This window comes from Ammodytes marinus (genome assembly GCF_949987685.1).
Source record: "Ammodytes marinus genome assembly, chromosome: 4".
NCBI lineage: Eukaryota > Metazoa > Chordata > Actinopteri > Uranoscopiformes > Ammodytidae > Ammodytes > Ammodytes marinus.
Genome location: NC_137233.1, coordinates 25,633,490 through 25,657,067, shown reverse-complemented (window position 1 = coordinate 25,657,067; position 23,578 = coordinate 25,633,490). Strand labels below are relative to the sequence as shown.

Below are 23,578 nucleotides of genomic sequence, written 5' to 3'. Positions count from 1 at the left end.
GGACGAAAATATCCAGTAATGAGGTTTGTGTGTGTTTTTAATGTCCGTCTCATTACACTTGGAAACAGTGATTGCAGTGATACTCATAGTCTGCAGCTGGAGATTTAAAGACTTGCTAAGAGCAGGGGAAAGCCCACATTTACGAAGCAGGCCATCAGCAGTCATGTAACATAATGTATCTCACGTGTTTATGCAGCTGGTTTCGTCGTATCATAGCTGACTAAACAAGGACTCTCTTCCTCCCTGTCTGGGAGTTATGAGAGTGTCCAAGAGTAAACATGAAACCTGGAGCCCAGCCCTAAGACGCCATGGTTAGGTGAAGTAGCCTAAACGTACTAATGTGCCAATCATGTTAACGGCATTAGTGCTTTAACGCCCCTAATCAAGAGATTGGCATTCATACACTGTTCCAAACATATGTGTGTTTGTGTGTGTCGGTGGATTATGGGGGCTAGCGACAGTAATCCTCGGACCACATGGACGTCAGAGGCAATCCAATTTACAGTATGACACTGCTTAACACTTACAGATACAACCTGTTATACTTTATGTGCCAATATTCTAATGGGAACAGTCCACTTGTATAAGATTTGTTTTTCGGCATGGTTAACATTCGCCAATTAGGTGTAAAAGAATAGCTAAGGTTGATCTTTTGGACAAATGAAACATTTAACATAAATATGATGCTAAAATAATAAAGCAGGGGGTCGCCAAAGTTTTTTGCTTTTTTTCCATAGGGGAACATGCATGTCTGTGCCAAATTTTGTGGCAACCCCTCTAGAAGTTTTCTAAAAGTGTTGGACCAGCAGCTCTGTCAGAGCCCCAATTGCCCCATGGCTTAAAAAAGAAATACTCACACAAAGCATCACCAGATTTCAATAACTAAGTCTCTAGCTTTGTCAGCAGTTTCCAACTTGTACAGGCTGATGCAATAAACCAGAACTTCAGTGGCATCTGCTTCCAGGACAATGGAGCTTTGTGTTGTGTTGAATGTGACGGCAGCCGTTACAGTCTGCGTACACTCCAGTGGAAGGTGACTCTCTTATCAACCTCTACACCATGTTGTCATTCATTTATGCATTTAACAGATGGAGAAGGTGCCTTTTACACACACACACACACACACACACACACACACACACACACACACACACACACACACACACACACACACACACACACACACACACACACACACACACACACACACACACACACACACGTGTTGTCATCCCCGGGAGAAAAACATGAGCCATCAATCAAAATACTCACTGAAATACTCCTTTATTCCAAATGCAGGACCAGCTCAGCCAAATAAAACATGCATAAGTTGTTTTTGTCATTTTCTACATCTCTACATTATAGATATTTAATACATAAATGATTCTATCCATACAAAATATAAAAATATGTGAGACCTCATTTACAACCATATGTACACAGACTTCCTTAACTTAAGTGAAATTATTAATTCATTTATCTATGTACACACTATGAACTGAATACAATAGTACATCATATCCTACATCTAAATCACATTGCTTGAAAAAGCTAAACTGTAGCAAACGGACTACCTTGCACACTTGTTTGCTGCATGGAAATGAACTTATGATTAAAAAAGAAAATTGCACATCAGCTTTTGATAAACGGTGTGACTTGATAGAATTGCACGTGTGACAGTTAGCCTTAATACTCAGGAGATATTCCGAAACATTAAAATGAACAAACATGCGAACACTGTTGCCTTTTTTCACTGTATTGACTGGAATTCATCACGGACTTTCAATTACATGATATTCAACACTCAACAATACTGAATACGTGGACTGTGAGTTGTATTTGTTTTTTTTTGTTCCAGATGGAAGATGTTAGTGTACACGAGTTAGACGTCATTTACTGTACTGAGCGTCAAGGGGTGTTAGGAGATAATGCAGTTCTTGCTTTTTCGGCGTTTTCGGGTGTGTAACTGCCCGTTGCGATTGGGTCCCCCCATCCCTGGGTTGGTGTACTTGTGGACTAGCTCCTGGTTGCTGAGGTAGCGCAGCTGGATGGGCCTGGGGATGGGCTCGCCCAGAAAGTAACCTTCATCCTCTGATTCTGAGGAAGACGAGCAGGTGGAGCACCAGTCATCGTCGTCGTAATCGTCCCAAGAGTACTGGCTCAAGCCGGTGCGTCGGCCGGCCCCGGGGTTCTGAAGAGTCAAGTCTGAAGTGGTTCTGGGACACGGCCTGAAGGGCTGGGGCTGGTATCGCCCCATTCCTCCTCCTCCACCTCCTCCTCCTCCTACTCCAAACTGCTCCCTGGCGCTCCTTGGAGGCGGGAATCGGTCATAATCCTCACGCACACGCAGCTGTGGTCTTTCTTGAGGTCTGGCCCTGCGCTCTGACACCAAGTGGAGAGCGTTTTCTGAGCGAGAGCGTCGGGACCTTCGGGAGCGGTGGTGGTGGTGGTGCCGGCGCCTCTGGGGAGTCTCCTCAGGGGCGTCTACATGGATACTTGCTCCCCTCCCACCTCCTCCTCCAACACCGCCAACCCTACGCTCGCTGATGGGCGGCAGGCGGGCAGCATTGGCGCTGCTCACCAAACTCACCCTATCCTCTTCCTGGAAGGTGAAGCCAGGGGGTAAATGAGTCATGCCCATACCCACAGCCATGCCAGGGGGGTCACAGTACTGCACCTTGTACTTAGAGGACCTAGGACCAGGATCCATCTCCATGTAGGGCTGACCGGCTGTGAGGCTGTGAACAGACTCCGAGCTACGGAACTGCACCGAGGAGTTGAGGGTGCTCAGGTGACTTTTCTCCGACACGTTCATCCCAGAGTCCTTGCTCAGGTCTGGCATGGAGAAACGAGAGAGGTGCTCCTGACGCCTCCCTCCTCCGTCTGCTGAGTTTCCTGTAGGGAAATAGAGTAGACATTTTTTTGTTAACTCAGCCTTTTATTCATTAGAATATTCTTGAATCCACATCTTTTAGAAATTCTGCAAATGGAATTAAGTCCACTGATGTTTTCTTTTAAGAACATAACCATTTGAATATATCGATTCAATTGTATTTAAAGTTCTCTTTTAAGAGCAACCTTTAATTTAAGACGGAACTTCTTACAAGCTGAATTTGAGATAACATGACCAGAAGTTGTGAAGTGTACTACCATAAAAACACTCAGCAAAACCTGGTCATGCTACCAAACAGATAACAAAACCGCACAGAGGTCTATAGATTGCTTCCACACCCACCTGTAGTATTGGACAGAGCCAGGGACTCCATTGATCCTCTTGGGGTCTGCTCTAGAGGGGTCAGTTGCTCACTAAAGCTAAGTGCATTGATGGGGTTCCTGCTTCTTGCCACCTGAGTTGCTGCTGGGGGTCCTGCATCTCTGTCCCTCTGAAAGCCATGCAAACTGATGGAGCGCTTGTCAGCGGAGAAGCCATTGTGGTGCTGTGAACAATGGGACACCTCGGTGAAGCTCTTTTGGGTCCTCAGCTTTGGTGGATAGTACTCCTCTGGAGCTGGCTGCTGGAACCACGTCTCATTGAGCGAGTGGCCCTTCATGGCTGAGATGGGCGGTCTCTTTAAACCGACGCTCTCCTTGATCCTGTGATCGTGCTGTAGATTGCTCTGTCCGGAGCAGCTGGGGTTATAGGCAGTCCTGACATTGCACTGGCTGAGGAGCTGTAGAGGAGTTGGGTTGGCGGTTTGGTCTGACTGGGATTCATAATTATAGCCCTCACCCGCTTGCTCTTGGCTCTGCCAGGCAGGCGGCTCTCGAGTCAAACTGGGCGTTTGGCTGGAGAGACTCAGAAGATCCATTTGCAAAGAGAGTGGGTCCACCTCACCTGAAAACCTCTCAGTCTGCCCCCCTCCCCCTCCTCCACTCTTCCCTGTCTTGGAGCTGTGTCTGGACTCTCTGGTGGAGCGAGCGCTTTGGAAGGCCGAATCAGACGAGTCCGAACCATTAGGCTCCTCTCCCAGACTGCAGGAGCGGGAGCAGAAGATCTGGCCTTGCTTGGGCAGGAAGGGCCGACCCAGCAGAGAGCGTTTACAGCGGGCGCAGCAGAAGCAGCCCTCCGTGGCGTGCCAGTGCTGCCCATCATATGTCATCTGGCCTTGGTCAATGCCTGCAGGAAAGATAAACAACACACCAATCAAAGTCAAAGTCAACTTCATTGTCAATGTCTGCAATATTTGCCAGACATACAGAGGAATCGAAAATATCTAATATAGTGCAAACAGTAAAGCAAAACTAAGCGGTATAGAGAAACTAAAGAAAGTGAAAATGTACAATATCTAAATTATAAAGGACACAACAACAATTATATACATTATACAGTATATGCAATAAAGAAATACAGAACATGTCTGTACCAAAGAGCTTTATATTGAAAACCTTAATGTCTATATTTAAAATGTAGTTTAATGTGAAAATAGCACATTACAAGTTGCTTGTTGACTGAGAAAATAGATCAGAAGGCTGTAACTTAACTGTGCTTGGGGGAAACCCCATTATTGCGCATGCTCAGCATTGTATAAACACATTGCACTGAAGTTGTAGCAGGGGAAAAGAAAACCAGCTATTTGCTAATCGCTGCCATCTGGTCCGAGCATGTTTTCTGGTAGTTTCAATTTATAATCAGTTGTGTTTTTTAGCCAAATACTTTTGTGTATCCTGTCTGAAAAATAATTACAGAGCAAATTTGTTTAGAGGTATGTGCCAAAATCACACCTGGGCATCCTGCCGGGGGATAACGCACACATACGAACAAGCTGAGTTTTTTAACAGGAGGTGGAATGGGGCCAAGAGGCGCTAATATAAAAGGTTTCCTGCTGGAACATACCCCAGTCTCTTCCCTCAGTTGCTTTGCCACTATCACAAGAGGTTGTGAGATGTTTAAATGTGTACTGCACTGTGTAACTGACACTTTGCATGTGCATGTGTCCGAGATAAAAACAGATCCTGACATTGAAAAGTCACATGATACACACATGCCTTTGCCGCAGGTTGGTTTCACGCTGCATGATATGTACTGTACATATTTCTGTGCGCTGTAAACTGAGGACTCTGTGGCCTCCTGCTATCTGCCCTTTCCCTTTTATGTGTGGCCATGGATGACATCATACAGTGATAACATGCTAGAAACTAGGCCACAACTTCTCTACTGTGGCTTTTTTTCCTCTGTGTTTCTTACCGCAAAAAAAAATTGAGGTCACTCTTTAAGACCTCCTTCAGAAAACCTAAACATTCCACCCATGCATCCATTTATCCATCTTTATTATATGTTTCTCTGTAATGGTTTCTTTACATGACCTGCTGGAGATTAATGCAGTTTGTATGAACATTGATGGATGCCTAGCGGTGGTGGTGGTGGTGGTGCAGCATACCAATGTGTTCCCCGCAGGAGTCACAGAACTCGGCGTAGAGGGACTCGAAGCAGGAGCAGCAGTAGGGCCGGCCCTCCTTCATGATGTAGCGCTGGCCCCCCAGGACCGTCTCGCACTCGAAACAGCAGAAGTGCTTCATGTGCCAGTGACGCCCCTCTGCCTCGGTGCACTCGTCCGCAAGGATGATCTTAAGAATGGGGAGATATAAGAAAGAGTATCGTTTATCACGGGTCCACTGAGGTTAAATCTTAGTAGAGTTATTAACGTGTGCTGAGTGACAGGACAAAGGCTCGGCTCCCCCCCCCTCCCTCCTTCCTCCATACGCACCACTTTCTCCTCTGTGGCAAGGTACTATTAGATCTTCCCTCTTTGTCACTGACTTGCGTGGGAGGCTAATGCGTGTGGGGACTTGGTGAAATCTAGATGGGGCATTTACTTTTAATTATGCTGCTGTTAAAAAACGCCTGGGTGCTTGTCAAGTACTAACAGTGTCCTTGTCCCCATTTGCACAGAGAGTACGTCAGTGCTAATGGTTGGGGAGGGGGTGAGAATATTGAGAGATGACCCCATTAGACTGGAGAAAACTCTTGCATGTGACAGTGTGCGTTGGAAGCACATGAGCATCATATGACAGCATTTTGTTGCGCATGTCGGCGTGCATACGTGCAGAATTTGTGTGTGTAAATACTAAATGAATGGCTCTATAAACACCATCCCACATTATAGGCACATAATGTTTAAGTAGGGGATATTTGTGCCCATTAACACATGAGCATGCATGCGTGTGTGTACATGACAGGCTTGTACCTCATCGCAGGCGGTGCAGCGCGGCTTCAGCCTCTCTGCGTGGTGCCGGCCACAGTAGATCTTTCCGTCCTGATGGAAGTAGATGAGGTCCACCAGCAGCTCGTTACACATACTGCACACGAAGCAGGCAGGGTGCCAACACACGCTGTGGCCTGCCCGCGATGCAAATACAGCAATGTCCCCACCGTTTATCTGGCCTCCACACTAGAAGGACAAGGAGGAAAAAGACGAGAGTTTTTCATCACATGGAAGCAGCCACAAAGATTCTATGAACGCCTTCCCCTATTTATCTCTCCCGATAACAATTTGGATACCTAAACTAAACCACTCACTAACCAAGTAGTTGATCTTGCATGGCTGGGATACACATGGGTTTCCAAGTGATTGTGAATGTCTGCATCTTACACTGTCAATGTCCAACGAAAGCAGAATGCCAAAAAGCATTCTTTAAAAACGCTAGCATAAGCATATTCATTGGAATGAATGGATAAGACATCATCTTGAAACACTGTATGGTCAATGCTTGCTAAGTGTGAAGAAATTCCTAGAAAAATTAAAAATAAATTGACCAACTGACCACTGAAGAGGTATTCTTTTCAGTTCAAGCTCCTTTCCTGGGATCTTTAACATGTTCCGTAGCAATGCCGACACTGATTCAGAGTATTAGATTGGTGTGTCTCTATCCTTAACACAATTTTGCATGGAAGCTGGACTTAACTGAGAGCACGAGGATATGTTTACATGTGTGGCCACCTACGGCAAATACAGAGAGGAGGTTGAACGGCTGCTGGAGGACATTGGTGGGGCAAAGGGGAGGTATAAAAAGTGAGTGATGCATTGGAAGATAAAGAGAAGAGGGTGATGGGCATGGGGGTGTAAAGGTTGAGGTCCCGGGGAGATAAACGAGAGGGAGTGCTAAAGAGACAGGTTGAAAGGTCGGGTAGGCAAGGTAGATTTACAGTGGTGGGACGTTGCAGACAGAGAGAGAGAGAGAGAGAGAGAGAGAGAGAGAGAGAGAGAGAGAGAGAGATACAATCAGGTTATCCTAACTGCCACAAAGCCTCCTGCTGCAAGGAGACCAAAGGGGAGTGGGGATTTCAATCAATACACTCTCTCCTCACAATCTGCTCCCTCATGTATATGTGTTTGTGTGTGTTTGTGTGTGTGTGTGTGTGTGTGTGTGTCAGCTAAGCGAACGAGAAACGCAAGCTGTAAAGCAGCTATACACCGGGGGACACTAACACAACTGATGGTAGCTCCATTTTGCTAGAGCTTGTTGTACACAAAAAAACAAATTGCTAACGGATGCTGAAGTGCGTTAGTTTGATGTTTAAAGAACACTCTCCATTGCACTTTCGTAGTCCCATAAGGCCACAAACAAAAATGTAGGGAATAGATTAAATATTGAATGGAGTTCTACTCAGCAATATTTCCAGGGGAGCAGTTCTAACTGTACCTCAGTTTCGATGAGATATAAAGCTATGTTTCCATTTAAAATCCTTTGATAGGTGTAGTTTGAGTGAGACAGCTGGTATGGCCGAGTATGAATGAGTACAAATGACACACAGCATGCACACGCATACCACCCAAACAAGACTGTGAGATGCCACTACGTGACGTTGTTATAAAAGCAGACAACTGCCCTTTATATGTCAACATCAAGCCCCTCTCATACATCTTAACCAGACATGTCAGCAAGCTGCACAGGATCTCTGTCACATGATTCATTGCTTTCATTCCGCCGGCCACATGAGGCACCTTTGATCTCGTCAAACTTAATTCACTCTTGTCACGGGACGCGATGCAGAAATAACATTTAGAAGTGAAACTGATGAGCCTCTTTGAGACTGTCATGTCTCTTGACCGCTGGGGAAACGATACAAGAATGATTTTATTTTAATATCCATGTCAGGCTACCTGTTCGCAGATGGCCCCTGTCATCGTCACGGGAAACGGCCTGACGTTGCCGCGGCCCAGGTTCTCCCGTTTCCGCTGGTTGCTGAAGAGCTTCAGTTCTCGCTTCTCCTCCTCGTCCAGACTGTTACAGTAGCGCACCTACACACACACACACACACACACACACACACACACACACACACACACACACACACACACACACACACACACACACACACACACACACACACACACACACACACACACACACAAGGTTACTGCAAACTGTTAGATAGTGTCTGTGTTTTTTAAATCAATATACTATCGTCAAACCTTACCATAATGAAAGGAAACGTTTATCTTAAGTAAATAGTACTGACCATTTCAGTAAATTATCTTTGTGCTTTCCATCACAAATGGAAAGATGGTATTTCAGCCTGGGGTATTCCCAACTGGCTTTCCAGATGAGGATGAACATGCTGGAAGTCAATTTTCTATCAGCGTTTTTTACATTTCCATCCTTTTCCATTCCAAGGAACTGAGATAAGCTGTGTTGCAGCAGAGTTATCTGTGCTGCAGGAGGAAAGACTTTAAGTGAAATTAAACTATCAATCAAATGTCCTGCTAAATAAAACCAATGAATTAAGTGAAATTCATCCAAGTGGAAGCCTGATTACAGGCCACTGAAACACTGTCCTAGTGGATTCAAATACGTCTGGCGTTGTGCTCATTGACAGCCGTTTTTCCAGTAGGAAAGTCAACCAATCAAGCTTGGCTGGCGGGTTTAAGAATGGGGATGGCTACATAGCTAGCTAGACATATAGAATCATTAAAAATGGCTACAAGCCGCACATGGAGATGTGGACGACATACAAGCTGTTTGATTTGAGAGGCACCTTGGGATAATAGTAGTTTTTAGCTTTTAGTTAGTAGCGCCTAGGCTCCAACGCAAGAGCCAAGGCGCGGGCTTTTGTTGAGGAAACGTGTGAATACGTTCATGAAAAAAGAGACCGCAGATGCCTCGTGATGAGGTAATGTATTTTTATGTGACTTTGTAAGATCAATAATGGTAATATGATGATGGTAAAGCAGGTAAAACTTTGATTTAGTACCATTCAGGAACATAAGCTGTTCTAATCTGCCTGCCGTAAATCGTTCCAAGAAAAACGGACATGTTCAAATGCATTGATACTAACTATATTAAAACACCAATTTTGGTCTTGTACATGTGTGATAAACTGTTTAGTGACCACTTTTTTAAGGCAATCAACTAAATCTCAAGATTATAATTAATTGATTTTAAAAACTTAAATAGTCATACACACATACTGTATAACAACTCACTGTCTCATTCACACCCATTAATAAGAACGTCTCAATTTTTTTTTTTTCCTGAGTCTGTCTCCTCCTTCATCTCCTTTTATCTCTGTATTGGCCTGGAGGAGGGAAGGAGGGAGTAATAGATAGACGGATGGATGGAGGTGGTGATGGGGGGAGGGGGGCCAGTCTGGACTCTCACCTCATTGTCATGGGGAGGGAGCTGATGGAGCAGCTGTTTGATGCGGTATTTCTCTCCTGGGCTGTTCACGTAAGGCACCTTGTCCTCAGGCAGGGAGCTGTAGTAGTGATGGACCTGAGCAAGAGACAGACACAGAGAGGGGTATGAGAGTGATGAACAACAACACAACTATACCTGCAAACAACATGTAAACAAGCCGACAAAGCCCAAATACACTTGGACTGCAGCCAGTTATTATTTTCATGAAAATAGAATCTCTCAATTGATATTTTTAATTAGCTGATGTATTGTTTCGTCCTTGAAATAGTCACGAAGGAAGGAAAAATGTCCATCAAGAGCTCAGCCAATACTCTCATACTCATACTCTTCCAGCTGCTTGATTTGTCTGTACAGCAGTCAAGATATGTAAACGCATATATTTTATAGTGAGCTGAGTTTGACATAAGCTACAAATCCTCATATGGAGAAACTGGAACGGACAAATGTTAGCCAATTTAATTTGATAAATGACCCAAAGCGATTCAACTTATTAAAACATTGGCCATTAATCATTTGAGCACTAAAAGGTAAAACTGTGCGAAAACAATAGTAACAGTATCTATGACCGGGTGTGACCCCCCCCCCCCCCCCCCCCACACACACACACACACACTTAAAACCACTTTGATTTATGGCCCGCCCGCAGAGACTTAATGGAATCTCACCTCTCCATCTTTGCACATTGACATGGGAATGTATTACGGACCTGTCAAACGTGCACACACACTCACACAAACACTCGGACAAAGAAGAAATGAACCCCTTTGCATGTAGCAATATGTTCGTGCATACAATTGTATGCTACAGCAGGATTAATGCTAATCTGGCCATTCCAAAATTACTTGGACATTCTTTACATTACAGCGGCAGACAATGAGCGTCACCTCCATGTTATTTATTGCAGTCTTTTTTTATTACACTGTAACAGGGGGCCGGGGTACAACGGAGGTCAGGCATTCATATATGAATTGTGATTGGAAGGAGTGCAAACCACGGAACCCACAGGCCTTTAAAGGGAGATTTGACGACAGGAAGGGGAAGATAGAGAGTGAAATAAAGACAGAATGAACATGTTAGATGGATGAGGAAAGAGACAAATTAGAAGAAGCAGCATGACACAAAGAAACAAAAACATTAGAGCAGAACCCAGGGTTGAAGACTTTGGATGTAAAGAGACACATCATGATCGACCTGCTGACTAGGCCAGGCCAATCTTAATGACCAATCTGTCTACTGAATGGATCTACTGACAACAAGCCATCAGCTTCGTCCTTGGCAATAACACTGAGTCTGGAGCACAGAAATAGATTAACTTGAATAATGCAGACATGCATCGGTAACAACTGTGATGTCTTTCAGCTCAGGAGATCGCGAAGCTTTACTGTCAAATTCTGAATCTAGAGCATTTCAGTAAAGCCTTACAAGGGGATTTTGTTGTTGTTTGGGATGAATTTACAGCAGGAGTCGCTTGATGTAAGTGTAACCTAATTCCTTCTGCTCCGTTTTTTATTGGCTTCCACCACTGTTGGCGAGGAACGCGGGATCTGTATCCAGCAGCGCGACTCCAGGCGCAGTTGGGCAGGGCGCAGGGGGTGGGGTGTCAATGCAAGACTGACTGTGATCAAGTACTGATAATCCACACCGAGCTCACATGCATGTGCTTCCAGATGCACATACATACATGCACGCGCACAGAGTGCTAATGATAAATTACAAAACATGCTTCCAACAACAACAGGGTTACAATCTGGAGGTGAAAGGTGCATTGCCCCCAGGAAAATATCAAAAGACAGACACACACACACACACACACACACACACACACACACACACACAATGGACACAGTTGCAGCGAGAGCCAGGAGGAGCAGCTTGTGATAATAACTGTAATTGAAAGCAGATGAATCTAAAGACAGGGAAGAATTTCGAACTGTACTGAAAGGAGTGTTTTTCAAGGCTAAAGCAAATGGTAGGACTTTGCAACTGAGTGACAAGAGTGATCGCTTCACACAGCTGGTTTCTATTGCTGTTAATGGCCAGAGGAAAAGACACCACCAGGCACCACTCCTGACATTCTCTCAACAAGCCACTTCACAGTGGTTAGTGGGCATAGATATTATATTGTTGAGAAAACACTGGTAGTTATAGCCAAACATGGTGGGAAAGGTGGTGTTTTCATAGCGAAGTGAGCAGATTTAATGGCTGTGTTTTCATTGCATGCCTTTTTCTTCTCACGAAAAGTGCAAGTGCCCAGGGCTCAACACTGTAGTCAGCACAGTTGTGTGAGCAAATTCAATGCATTTGAAAGTTAAAAGGCCTGAAAAAGGGGTGTGTAAGCTATACTGAATGCATTAAAATGCAGTTGCCATTTGACCAAGACTAATCTAAAACCAAGCTAGCAGCTATGTCAGGTTGTACTTAACAGCTGTGCTTTTAGCTACATTCTAGCATTGACATGCCAACATGCAGAGCCGGCCCAAGCCTTCAGGGGGCCCTAAGCGAAATATGATTAGGGGGCCCCTCTCCAATGTTAGCGCTGCTGAAACTAGAAACTAGATCTTTGTTAAATATCATTCACACACCCAGTGTTTTCCGCTAGTGCCTCCACTGTGCAGCTATGTGAAAATATTAGACAGCCGAGATTCAGACCCTCCTTGGGGGGTCCGGGGGTATGCCCCCCCGGGAGATTTTTTTAACCTTTTTAAAGTGAAATGCATGAATCTGGTGTACTTTGAGAGGAAAATTAAGAGGCTAAATCTGAGAAATTTTGTGTGAACAAATAATTTGGAGACACTGGGTCAGATGAGTTAGAAGCTATTGAAGAAGGACACATGGATTTTCCATAAAAATATTAATATAAAATAAAATATTATGGAGGGTCCTCTGGGATGGGCTTGGTGCTCTTTTTCTTTTACGGGACATATTTCTCTGTAATATTATGAATGCATTTAAATGCAGTGTGAGGAACGAAGCAGAAGAACTCTGTTGTCCAGTTATCTTTTTTTCCACAGACAAGGCTGAAATAGGCTATAGACTATACACAGTGCATGGGCAACTGAGGGCAGCCCCATTTCCAATTGTTTTTTAAATAAACTCAATACACACTGTGCATGGATGTGAACGTGACATGATCAGATAATTTCGGATTTCCTCCCAGATGAACTGATTACATTTTTAGGCTATTAATTATCTAGACCAAAACATTTTATTCCTTTTTTTGTATGATAACTCACATTTGCATAATATTATGTTAATATCAAACACACAAATTAAAAAAAAAAAAAAAAAAAAAAAAGATTTTTTTTTTTTTTAGGGGGCCCCCTAGGCAGTCGGGGGCCCTAAGCGGCCGCTTAGTTCGCTTATGCCTTGGGCCGGCTCTGCCAACATGCTCCAAATTCCGATGACAGCGTACTGATTTTTAGTAGGTATGTTTTCCATTTAGGCAATCTTAGTTCAGTGTGTTAGTGTGGTAACATTTACCAAATAGCATTTAGAATCCTAGCTATTCTGATGATCACTTTAGTCAGTAAGTTTACTCTTCTAGGGACCATGAACGTTTGCACAACGTTTACGTCATTCTAAACTACTACTACTACTAAAATTGTGGACCGATAGAATGACCCACATTTCCATCTCTTGAGACACGTGTCTGTGTTTTACTGACATTTACCAGATCTAAAATTAATACTTGATGTATCTCACAAACTATTTTCATTTAGCTTTACCATTTATCTCTGGTCCACAGCTGCTGGCTCTAGGTCAGGGGCTGACAGTTTTCACAGTCCTTGAACTTGGATGGGAACGGGTGTAATGGACCCTAGTTCCATATTGGAATGGATCAAACTAGCCTCAGGTCTCGTTCAGAATGGCTCTATGTTGTGTGAAAGTGAATCTATCCGTGTCGGTTCTCTGGTTCTGTTTCAGAACCTGGAAAGACCTCTAGTTTGCATGAATAACATTGAATAACTGAGTTTCTGTTCTAATATCCCACATGAGGGAGCGGTCTGAATAAAAGGCGTACTTCATGTTCGACTGCAAATTAAAATCAGATCCTGGTAGATGCTGTGCAGAGATTGCACATTAGACCGCAGCTCGTCGCTACGTGATTGGTCGAAAACATAAAACACCAGTTACAGGCCACTGCTGAGTAAAATACTTGGCCCTGCACAAGCTGTAACTTGGCAACATGCGAGTGTTTGTATTTGAGCAGGACCGAGAGAAGAGAGCAAGAGGAGACAGTGGTGGAGAGAATATTGGCAGGCCCTCCTCTTCGCGGCTCAATAACATCTACAGTACAACACACCCAGTAACGCTCGTGTTTGATGATAGGGATTCATATTCTATTACAGACTCCGTGTTACAGCGATTGTTGACAGAGGTACAAAACACACACAAGAGAGTTGAACAGTCCCGGCTAAATGAGTTATCCCTCATTACAATCAAGTTATATTTGATTGAATACCGCAGTCCTGAGATCTCTCCTTGCAGAGTGGGGATTTTACACCACTGTTGGCTGAACAGCAGACTCATACACAGCATTGGCTCCCAACGGGGAAACCTAAAACCCACAGTGTAGATCCTGGAGATTAACTTTGTGTTTACCGTCTCCCTCTACTCTCACTCCGTCTCACCTCCAGCAGAGGAAGGCCGGGTGTTGAAAAGCCACACATCAGGCGTACTTCCGCCCCTCTGTGAGAGGTCACACAACATGTTTCCACAGCTTGAACGACTTGGACGTTAGATAGAGAAATTAAATCTCTATAGCTCTGGACACTTTTTTATTTAGGCTGATAGATATATTGTGGCATTTCAATCACAGATAATACAAAAATGGCCATATAGGTTTTTTCCAGGTTGTTTAGTATCGTGCTCATGCGATACTGAACAGCCCAGTTCCCATTATGTCCTGGCTGCTCCTGAGGTCATATCATTGCTAGACACCAGAATCTAATTGACTTTGGGGTGAGGCGTGACCCTGGAGGGAGATGAAATATAATTGCACTCAGTCCTAAGAGGTGAAAACGGCTGGTTGACCAACCACAGTATTGACCGGTTCATTGCTTTCAGCTCAATCGACAAAATGAAACCAGTTTCCATAAGCAATACTATTGTCTTATGAAACTGGAAACCCTCCAAGATATGCACACCTACGAGTCAATGGGACTTTTAAAGAGGATTTTCTTCAACATGCATGGGAACATTTATTGTATTTTTGGCTTAGCTTAGTTCCACTGCGGGTGATGGAACCTACTGTTAACATGTTTGTAGGCGGAATGAATGGGAGATTTATTTGACTGCTGGAGCCACAAAATCCTTGCTATCCATTGGACTGCAGCGGGAGCAGTCAGCCTAACTGGTGAGCTATCAAATGGTGAGACATAACTGAACAGTTACAAAACCTATATGTATGAGATATAACTCTATGCACATGCTTGATACTTTTATTAGATTTATATCTTACTGAATGTTTTTAAATGTATACAATTGTATAACTGTTGTCTGTAAACATAAAACATTATTTTTCTCGTCACAATAACAGGCGTTTGAAAAATAAATTCAGGTGTATAGATTTGAACTCACATGGGAGCTTGGATGTTAAAATTAGAGCTTTTTAAATGCTTTCATATCAAGCAATACTTTCTAATATTAGCACAACGTTGGTTGCTTAAATTAAACAATTTTGACAACTGAAGTTGTGATTCAAAATTGAAAGTTTGGTATGTAAGCTGACTATATCTTCAGATTTATTCACACCACAGTGAATGGGGCCCCATGGGTTGGGTTGAGTATGTGGTGCCTGCAATCAAGTATGATGGACAACAGCTGACAAAACTGCACAGTAAAGAGCTGCTAAATGTTAAAGATTTTCAACAAAGACCTCAGTGATTTCGACCAGCGTGAATGTAATGTAATGAATGTAAGTACCTGTTCGGGTTTGAGTCCTGGTGGCACCCAGGCATACTCCTCCAGGGCGCAGCCCGAGTCGTCGTCTGAGGTAGAGTTCCTCTGGAAGTCGTACATCAGCTTAGTCACCGTCTTCTCCATCTCTACAGGCATGGCTGTCACTGCATGCTCCTCACGACGACACTTACAGTGCACACAGATCTTCCTACCGTGGACAAACAAAGAACGTCTGTCAAGCCAATGTCATCTGTAAGCTACACCTTTGTTAAACATGCACACATTCATGAACCAACTATTGCAATAGGAGCCTCAGATTATAAATGAAAGCAGTAGTTAATTGACCTTCTAAATAATGCCATTGAAAAGTGTGATTTGTGGTTTGAGAACAACACTTGTACATTTTAACTCCCAATACACCACCATGAGAACAGAATACTCAGTTTAATAAATCACCATGTAAATAGAACTACATTTGAGGTGATAGGGTTTCAGCAGAAACAAGACGTCATACCGCGGTTGCTGTTTGGGCCTCTGACGCCTGCCATTAATCGCAGAAAATATAAACAACCCAAAAGGCCTTTTTCAAAGGTAACTTTGAAAAACTGTAAATAAAAGGGACAACTCTACAAGGTTGTAGTCGTTGTAAAGCCCTCCTTGTGAAACCATAGCCTTGAGCTCAACCCTGCATGGAGTCTGCATGTTTTGCAGACCCTATACCCATAAAAGATGTGAACTTCATACAGTTTAAAGGTCAAGGCCCGCCTGCAGCTCTCACAGTAAAATGTGGGTGCCACAAAAACAATGCTCAACAATCTTGCTGGGTTAACAAGAACAAGGATATAATCACAAACAGGCTATGGAAATGAGGATAATTCAGCCAGGGACTGAGATGAAAAGCAGCACTGTACAAACACACCAACATTTACATCACACACACATTTCACTATGTACAAGGTTAGGGAGAAACACTAGCAGATGCTTAGCCAGGACAGTGCAGTGGACGCACCCAGCTGTAAAAGGGAAAGTGTCCATGTGTTGCACGTCCATCTCCAGCTGTGTCCAGAGATTAATAAAGAAAGTTGCTATATTTCATTGACTCAACCATTCTATAGCCTTATCTTTCACAATATTAGGATTAACAGCCAAGTATTACTCTTTGGAGAATGAAACAGACCTTGTGAGACATTTAAGAAAAATCTGAACAGGATGTGGGTTAAATACTTGAGTTCATGAATTCAAATCAACATATAGGCCACCTTCAGTATATCTGTAATTGGGTCCAAAGGGAGACGACACTGCATACGTACAGATTCCCGTGTCCTTGACATCTCTATTCATAAAGAGGAGACTGGGTGGCCAGAAGGTCGCATCCCACTAACCCGTGCTGCCCCTCAGGCAGCCAACCCAGGGAGACAATCCCATTACCTTCCCAGACGGACGCCTGCCTGACAGACAGCCCTACGGAGGAGTTTAAGGACACACAGGACATTGTTTGACAGGCTGACAGCTTGGTTGGCTGAGGAACTGTTCATGATAAGTGATTGGTGTGCAGACAGCGCCGTGTGGAGAGCTTGCCAAGTCTCACCTTGTTACTTGCTCGAAGGAGCACTTCTTCCCCAAGGTTGAGTCTTAGTTGACAAAGCACCTCAGTCTATTTGGCTTAGCACTGATGGATTTTGATGATAGAACGGACACCAGAAATCCTTTGAAACCGCTTGTAGCTTTCTGAGTCAAACATCCCACTGACATACCACAACTGCTCTTATGACATATAATCCTGGAAAAGAAGACACACAAATGTGTGGGTCAAATGTTGGACGACTTCTCCGTCACCACATGAGATTCCTCATTATAACGGCCTATTACTGTCATCTATGGCTTTCAACGCCACCCTGAGCAGAAAAGCAAACCTTTGCAACATATTCTGTCAGCTCTGTAATGCAAGCCACAGGCTTTACACAGTGACTCAATAAATATTAATAAAACACAGAAGCTGACCAGATATCATCGTCATGAATATTGATAGGTATGATAAACAATGCAGATCAGGCAGACAAAGTCATCAAGAAGCTGTCGGTGGAAGGGTATTTGGCAAATCCCTGTCTCAGCGGCATGGTGATATAGCCGGGGGCTACGCAGCTTGCCTCATTACAAAACAGTCCCTTCCCCATCAACACTAATGGCTGATTAACTGGTTGTCAAACACAACAATATGTGTATCTGCTAGAACACACTCACAGAGAAGATGATGATTGAAAAGTGAAAGACAAAATAAGCAAAGGTGAAGACAGCAAAACGGATTAACTGTATGGCCACCTCTTTCATTCTTTTGAAATGCTGCCAGAGGGTTAGCAGTTATTTCTGCCTTGGGGTGAGGAGGGACTCTTGGAGATAAGGATATACAAATAGCCAGAGCTGATGGAAAGCATTTCACACCGCATTCCTTCTGCGAGGACACATCGTAACGTCCCTGCCCTACCCTCGGCCTATACAGTCTATGCAGAGCTTCATTTGAAAGGCAGAGAACTTGTGACCTTTGGAGAAACGCACCTTCTCCGACCCCACTCTCTCCGTCCAGATGTGTGAAGAGGATGACCTTCCTCCAGTGATTCACCTCCCAAGCATCTGATCTCCCCACATCAGCACTGGCAGAGATACTGTAGGCCTACGGGGGCCTGTTTTTTCCTCACCTCCCCCTTCTACCCCAATGATTTACAACACGCTTCATGCACATGCCTGGGATTTCCCCTCCACTGAAACTTAATCCCCAAGCTTCCCCTTGCAATCTACATGATTTCAATTAGAAGAGATTTGAGGACTTTGGTAACACAAGTCAAGTGTGTCACTGACGCCTCGTAAATGACTCCAAGGTACAGAGAGGGAAGTTCAAATGTTTGCTCTGTAAAATTCTAACGTGACTGCCCTTTCATCCCTTGGGATATGTAGTACATGCTGCTTTGTAATCATTGGTCCGTTGCAGTGTGAGGTTTGTTCAAGACCTGGGGGGTATGTTGTTAGATACTAGTCTCAGTGACAATGATGTCAGTGGACAATGATTCACCGATTCAAGTTAATTATCTCCGCTCTACTCCGCTTGATAAACCCTGTAACCCAGGTAACAGGTGGTTTTAATACTTAACCAGGGTCTGATAGGCCCCCTCTGACAGTTCCATAGCCTTGGTTCAATTGCTTAAAGTCATTCCATAAGATCTTCAGTTGGCATGGCCTCACATGTGACCAAACAAACAACCTTGAAAGATCTGATCAAAGAACAGCATCTTTGCATTGCAAAAAAAGAGAGAGGTCTACAGTTGTAAGCCTTGGGGTTAAGGTTAGAGGTCAGAAGACTCCAAGCTTTAGTAAACCATCTGATTCAACTGTATACAAGAACCATATGAGAAAGTATAGCCTTGGAGGATTTGAAGCTGAAGTCTGAGTCCTCTCATTCCTGACCAACTCCCAAAACCGCTGCAGCTTTTCCATGGCATCATTCTAGATGGCCAGATTAAAATCCCATATTTAAATGGCAGCTCTGCACAAAAGCAAAACTTTGGATGATAGAAAGGAGAGTGCAGAGTGGAGAACAGCTGGGTGCACACTGCAGCCAAAGTCTTGTCTTCGTTTGCGGCTGCTTTTGTTTTCTCTGGAAGAGGTGGAGGGAAGAGGAGGACAGGCTCCTTTTTCTTTATCTGCCCTTTTGTTCGGCGAACACAACATTTCCGTTCAGTGTTTTGAGACGGTTAATGGAATTTTCAGGCGCTCTTTAACAAATGACTAATAATACAGGCAAACAAAGTCGGAATGCCTACACCAGGCTGCATATGTTGACTTCAGAGCCATTAGGAGTTAATCACAGTTAACATGACTGGAGGTGTTCTCGACAAGAATCAGGCTCGACAAAGACGTTTTCCATTAGCAGCCAATTAGTAAGAACCAGATGCAACGTGTTTCACAAGACAGAGAGTACGCCTGCATCCACCTGTCATAACACATTATTGAGAGGCAAAGTCCTGCCCTCATTGATATCAACTAGCCTCTGGACGACTAGCTTCAACCTGATGATGAGTTTCTTCTTCGAGAATGGACAGAAACATATCAGCATCTTTGTATCTTTACTTAAATAGAACCACTTTGCGTAACTTTCTGATGACAGCACACATGAGGTTTAAAGGAGATACTCCCCCATAAACATAGCTGTTAAATGGCCACTGTGGCTGTAGAGGTTTGGAGTTTTATCTTGGTTTATATGATTTATGTGGTCCTGCAGTGAAAATAGCTATTTAACTGGTCAATGTTTAAAAATTTAGACATGGACATTTTAAACCATTACTGAAACAGTCCCATTTTTCCTCTGATGATCATAAAGGACCTGTGACAACGAACAAGACCATAAGTGAAAAAGAATGCTATTTTTATACCTCGGTAGTTACTATGAATGCCTTTGCTCAGGTCCGATTCCCGGGACCTTACACAAAACGATTTACGGCAGGCAGATTGGAAAAGTTTGTGTTCATGAACGGTACTAAATAAACATTATTTTTGCTACATCTTCGTTAAATGGCCATTATTAATATTTCATGATAAATAAATTACCTTATCATCTTGATGCCTCTGTCGTAACTCTTTCACTCGCTTCCTCAACAAGTGATCGTACCGCCAGCACGCACTTGGGTGCAAAAACATTACCGCTTCTATCCAAAAGGTGCTGCTAAAATCAACAAAAAACGAAAGTTCCTAATAGTGCCTTTAAGAAAAGTGTTATGAAGAAATATTTTATGCCAAAATAACTTAAAGCCAAGGCTAGAGTAATGGGAGCTAACCAGGAATTGGGGTGTGACTCTCAACTTCTTAAATCGAGCATAGCCTACAGTAACTGTTTATTGCAAGACAAAACCACATGCACTACAAGTACAAAAACGACAGAGCTAAAAGGTCAAAGATTTTTATTTTATTTTAAAATAAGGTTTGCAACAGATTGGGCTTTTTTCTTCCCGCTCTAGTAAGGAAACTGAAAAAGCCACACATTTCATAATTTGCCCTATTATCTCTCGAAGAACTGACCGGTACAGGATTTGTGTATGAAGCAAAGAGGAGAAAGAAAGAGAGGGAGAGGGAGAGGAGAGAGAGAGAGAGAGAGAGAGAGAGAGAGAGAGAGAGAGAGAGAGAGAGAGAGAGAAGAGAGAGAGAGAGAGAGAGAGAGAGAGAGAGAGAGAGAGAGAGAGAGAGAGAGAGAGAGAGAGAGAAAGAGAAATAAATATTTATGTAGCATCTGACTTAGAAGCATTTCAGCTTCAGCCAGGCTATACTGGAGACTGGATCATATTACTTATTCATTCAGTGTTGACTTATCCCATAAAGTGACACTAGTTTGGACGGGAACAGAGGGAGTCATGGAAGGGACAGGCTTCCAAAACAACCTCAGTCAGTAAAGCCTTCCAACCAACCATACTCGCTGGTAACACAGTGCCAGACCAGCAGCAAATTTGTTAACCAAAAACACAGTCCACTGGCCTATGATACATTTGAGAAGAAAATATCGCAGCAAATCATTCAGTCCCTTCAGGAATGTCATGTTGACTTTTCTTTCAGATGTCAGTGGGGAAAAGCAACAGCCAATGCAGGGCTGAATTTGTTTCAGAGGCACTTGTGGTGGCTGTCAGATATAAACGACGATCTGGCGTTGATGCATCTGTCAGTTCAGTTAATGCTTGGGCTTCTTTTGGAGCCCAGTGATACTGCAGCCAGCTGCTGAAGCCACATTATTCATTACTCTTCCGTCCTTCCATTCATGTGCTAATCCAGTGACCCATTACACACTGCTAAAAAGTAGCCGTTTAAATGGGTCAATTAGCCTGCATTGCGACTCGTAATGTTCTCCTAAAAACTGCCTCAGAGCTGCGATTATGCCACTTATTTCCAATGTAGATTGCAGTACACCGCAGGAAATAATTAGCCCCTCTTGACTAGGAAAAGGCCAACATAATGACACTTACATAATAAGGCAGGCTGATTTGGAAGGGAAACAATTGAAACCTCTTATACAGATGCCATTTTATTAATCTGTTTATTTACTAAAGAGCCCACAATCCATAAGGCACAGCGGCCGCAAAACAAAAGAGTATCTGGCTGGAAAGCGCACAGTAGATTGACCATTGCGCTACAGGGGGTGGGTTGGGGGAGAATATGTCTATGGAAAGAGAGAGCTAACACTATAACGCAACTTGGCATGATTGTTATTTTTCATTAATTGATCAAAATCAAGCTCTTTATTGGGTCATGAATGAGTCCTTTGACTGCCATTAGCCGACTTGGAAAATGTTGAGGGAGGCAAAAACTTTGATAAAAAAAAATTAAACATTTAAAAAACTACTTAAAATTCGACTCTAACATTTAGTACTGCGACATTACGCACACGTTTCAGACTGAGAGAGATGGTGAGAGAAAGAGAGGAAACGTGTAGGATAAAACGAAATATTTTTCCAAATGGATATTTGAAGATCATCTCAAATGTCCTTCCCATTACCATTTAAATACCAAACACGGAGCGTCGGACGCGCTGCAAAACGGCTCCAAATCTACCATAAACGCGATCAATGATGAGCTGCTTACCTTCTTAGAAACTGCTGCGGAGGCAATCCATACCCCGTACGTCGGCGCTGGTTGTTTTGTTGCGGGTTTTAAAGTACGTTGTCCTCATTGCAAAATGTGTCACACAAACTTAAACGCCACAGCCTTGCCACGAAAACACCCCACACTCTCTCTTGGCCCGCTGCGTGGTGCCTGCACCCCTCTGCTACATGGATTGACCCCCTCCGTTTAAAAGCCTTTTGTCAACCCCCGTGCTCTCTGCAAACACATTCAGGAGTTCAGCAGCAGGAGAAAGCGAAGACGATTTAAAAGTGCGTAAACTCGGATTCCACCTTTCACAAATCCAAACAAGAGCGCAGACTCCAAAAAAAAAACAACAACTTGAAATCCGAATGAATACAACAGAAACCTCCCTTGGACACAGGCTTTACTGCTGTAGAGTGTGAGTAGAAAGATCCGTGTCTACTTTCGGTGCGTAAAGGCACAGAGCGCTGCTGACAGACCCACTGAATAGCAGCAGCGCTTTAATCCTTAACTGGCGTCAAGCTCTAGTGAATACCATAACAACTTCCGGTTTGTGCTTTCAAAATAAAATCACAAACGAGTTTCCATTACAGCATCGACAGTTATGTTGTGTTACTTGATCCAATCTTAAAGTTTGTTTCAAAATGTAATAGCTCCGTGACAACTTAGCACACACCCTGTCTGCCGAGGAAGACTACATTGTTCACATATTGCTACCCTATTGAACAATCTAAAGTAAGGGGCCTTGAATTAAAATTGGAGTCAACGATTCTGAAGATCGTGTAGGAGATGTTCACTGATTATATCTGATGATCTATTAGCATAAGCTGCATGAGGATATGATTTTCCGACCTTTATCAAAGCCATGGGCTCTTTATTCATTTCTGTACAGAGTGAAAATCAATGGTCAATCCAATCCCCTTCTATTGTAGCCTGAAGAAGCTTTTGTTGCAAGGCAAAATCATTCACTTCCTGTCTCATTGTCTGGTTGACTTGACAGGCACACAAACACACGCACACACACGCACACGCACACGCGCACACACACACACACACACACACACACACACACACACACACACACACACACACACACACACACACACACACACACACACACACACACACACACACACACACACACACACACACACACACACACACACACACGCACACACACACCTCTCCCCTTCCTTGCACGCTAATATCCCGGTGTGATGTCACCAAGTCAGCGTCCCAACATTGGTATAATTAGCAGCTTGAATGACTGGTGTTCTGGCAGAATTTACATGTGAATGAAAGCACTTTCCAGAATCAACTGGCCCGGGACAAGAAGAGAGAGAGAGGGGAGGGAACCGCAGTGCGCTGACCTGCATGGTGAAATGGGGAAATGGGGAAATGGGGAGGTGAGCCCCTGTAAACC

General features: G+C 43.7%; 1 protein-coding gene across 1 annotated transcript; it reads right to left on the bottom strand.

Moving 5' to 3' along the window:
* Positions 1 to 1,301: 1,301 nt before the first annotated feature.
* Positions 1,302 to 22,586, bottom strand: prickle2b (prickle homolog 2b). Its single transcript, XM_080025450.1, has 8 exons — positions 22,153 to 22,586; positions 15,565 to 15,748; positions 9,601 to 9,714; positions 8,103 to 8,240; positions 6,186 to 6,389; positions 5,379 to 5,565; positions 3,236 to 4,117; positions 1,302 to 2,895 (listed from the first exon to the last, which is right to left on the bottom strand). The coding sequence occupies exons 2-8, from the start codon at positions 15,694 to 15,696 to the stop codon at positions 1,919 to 1,921; spliced, it is 2,634 nt and encodes an 877-aa protein (XP_079881576.1). The 5' UTR covers positions 15,697 to 15,748; positions 22,153 to 22,586; the 3' UTR covers positions 1,302 to 1,918.
* Positions 22,587 to 23,578: the final 992 nt, after the last annotated feature.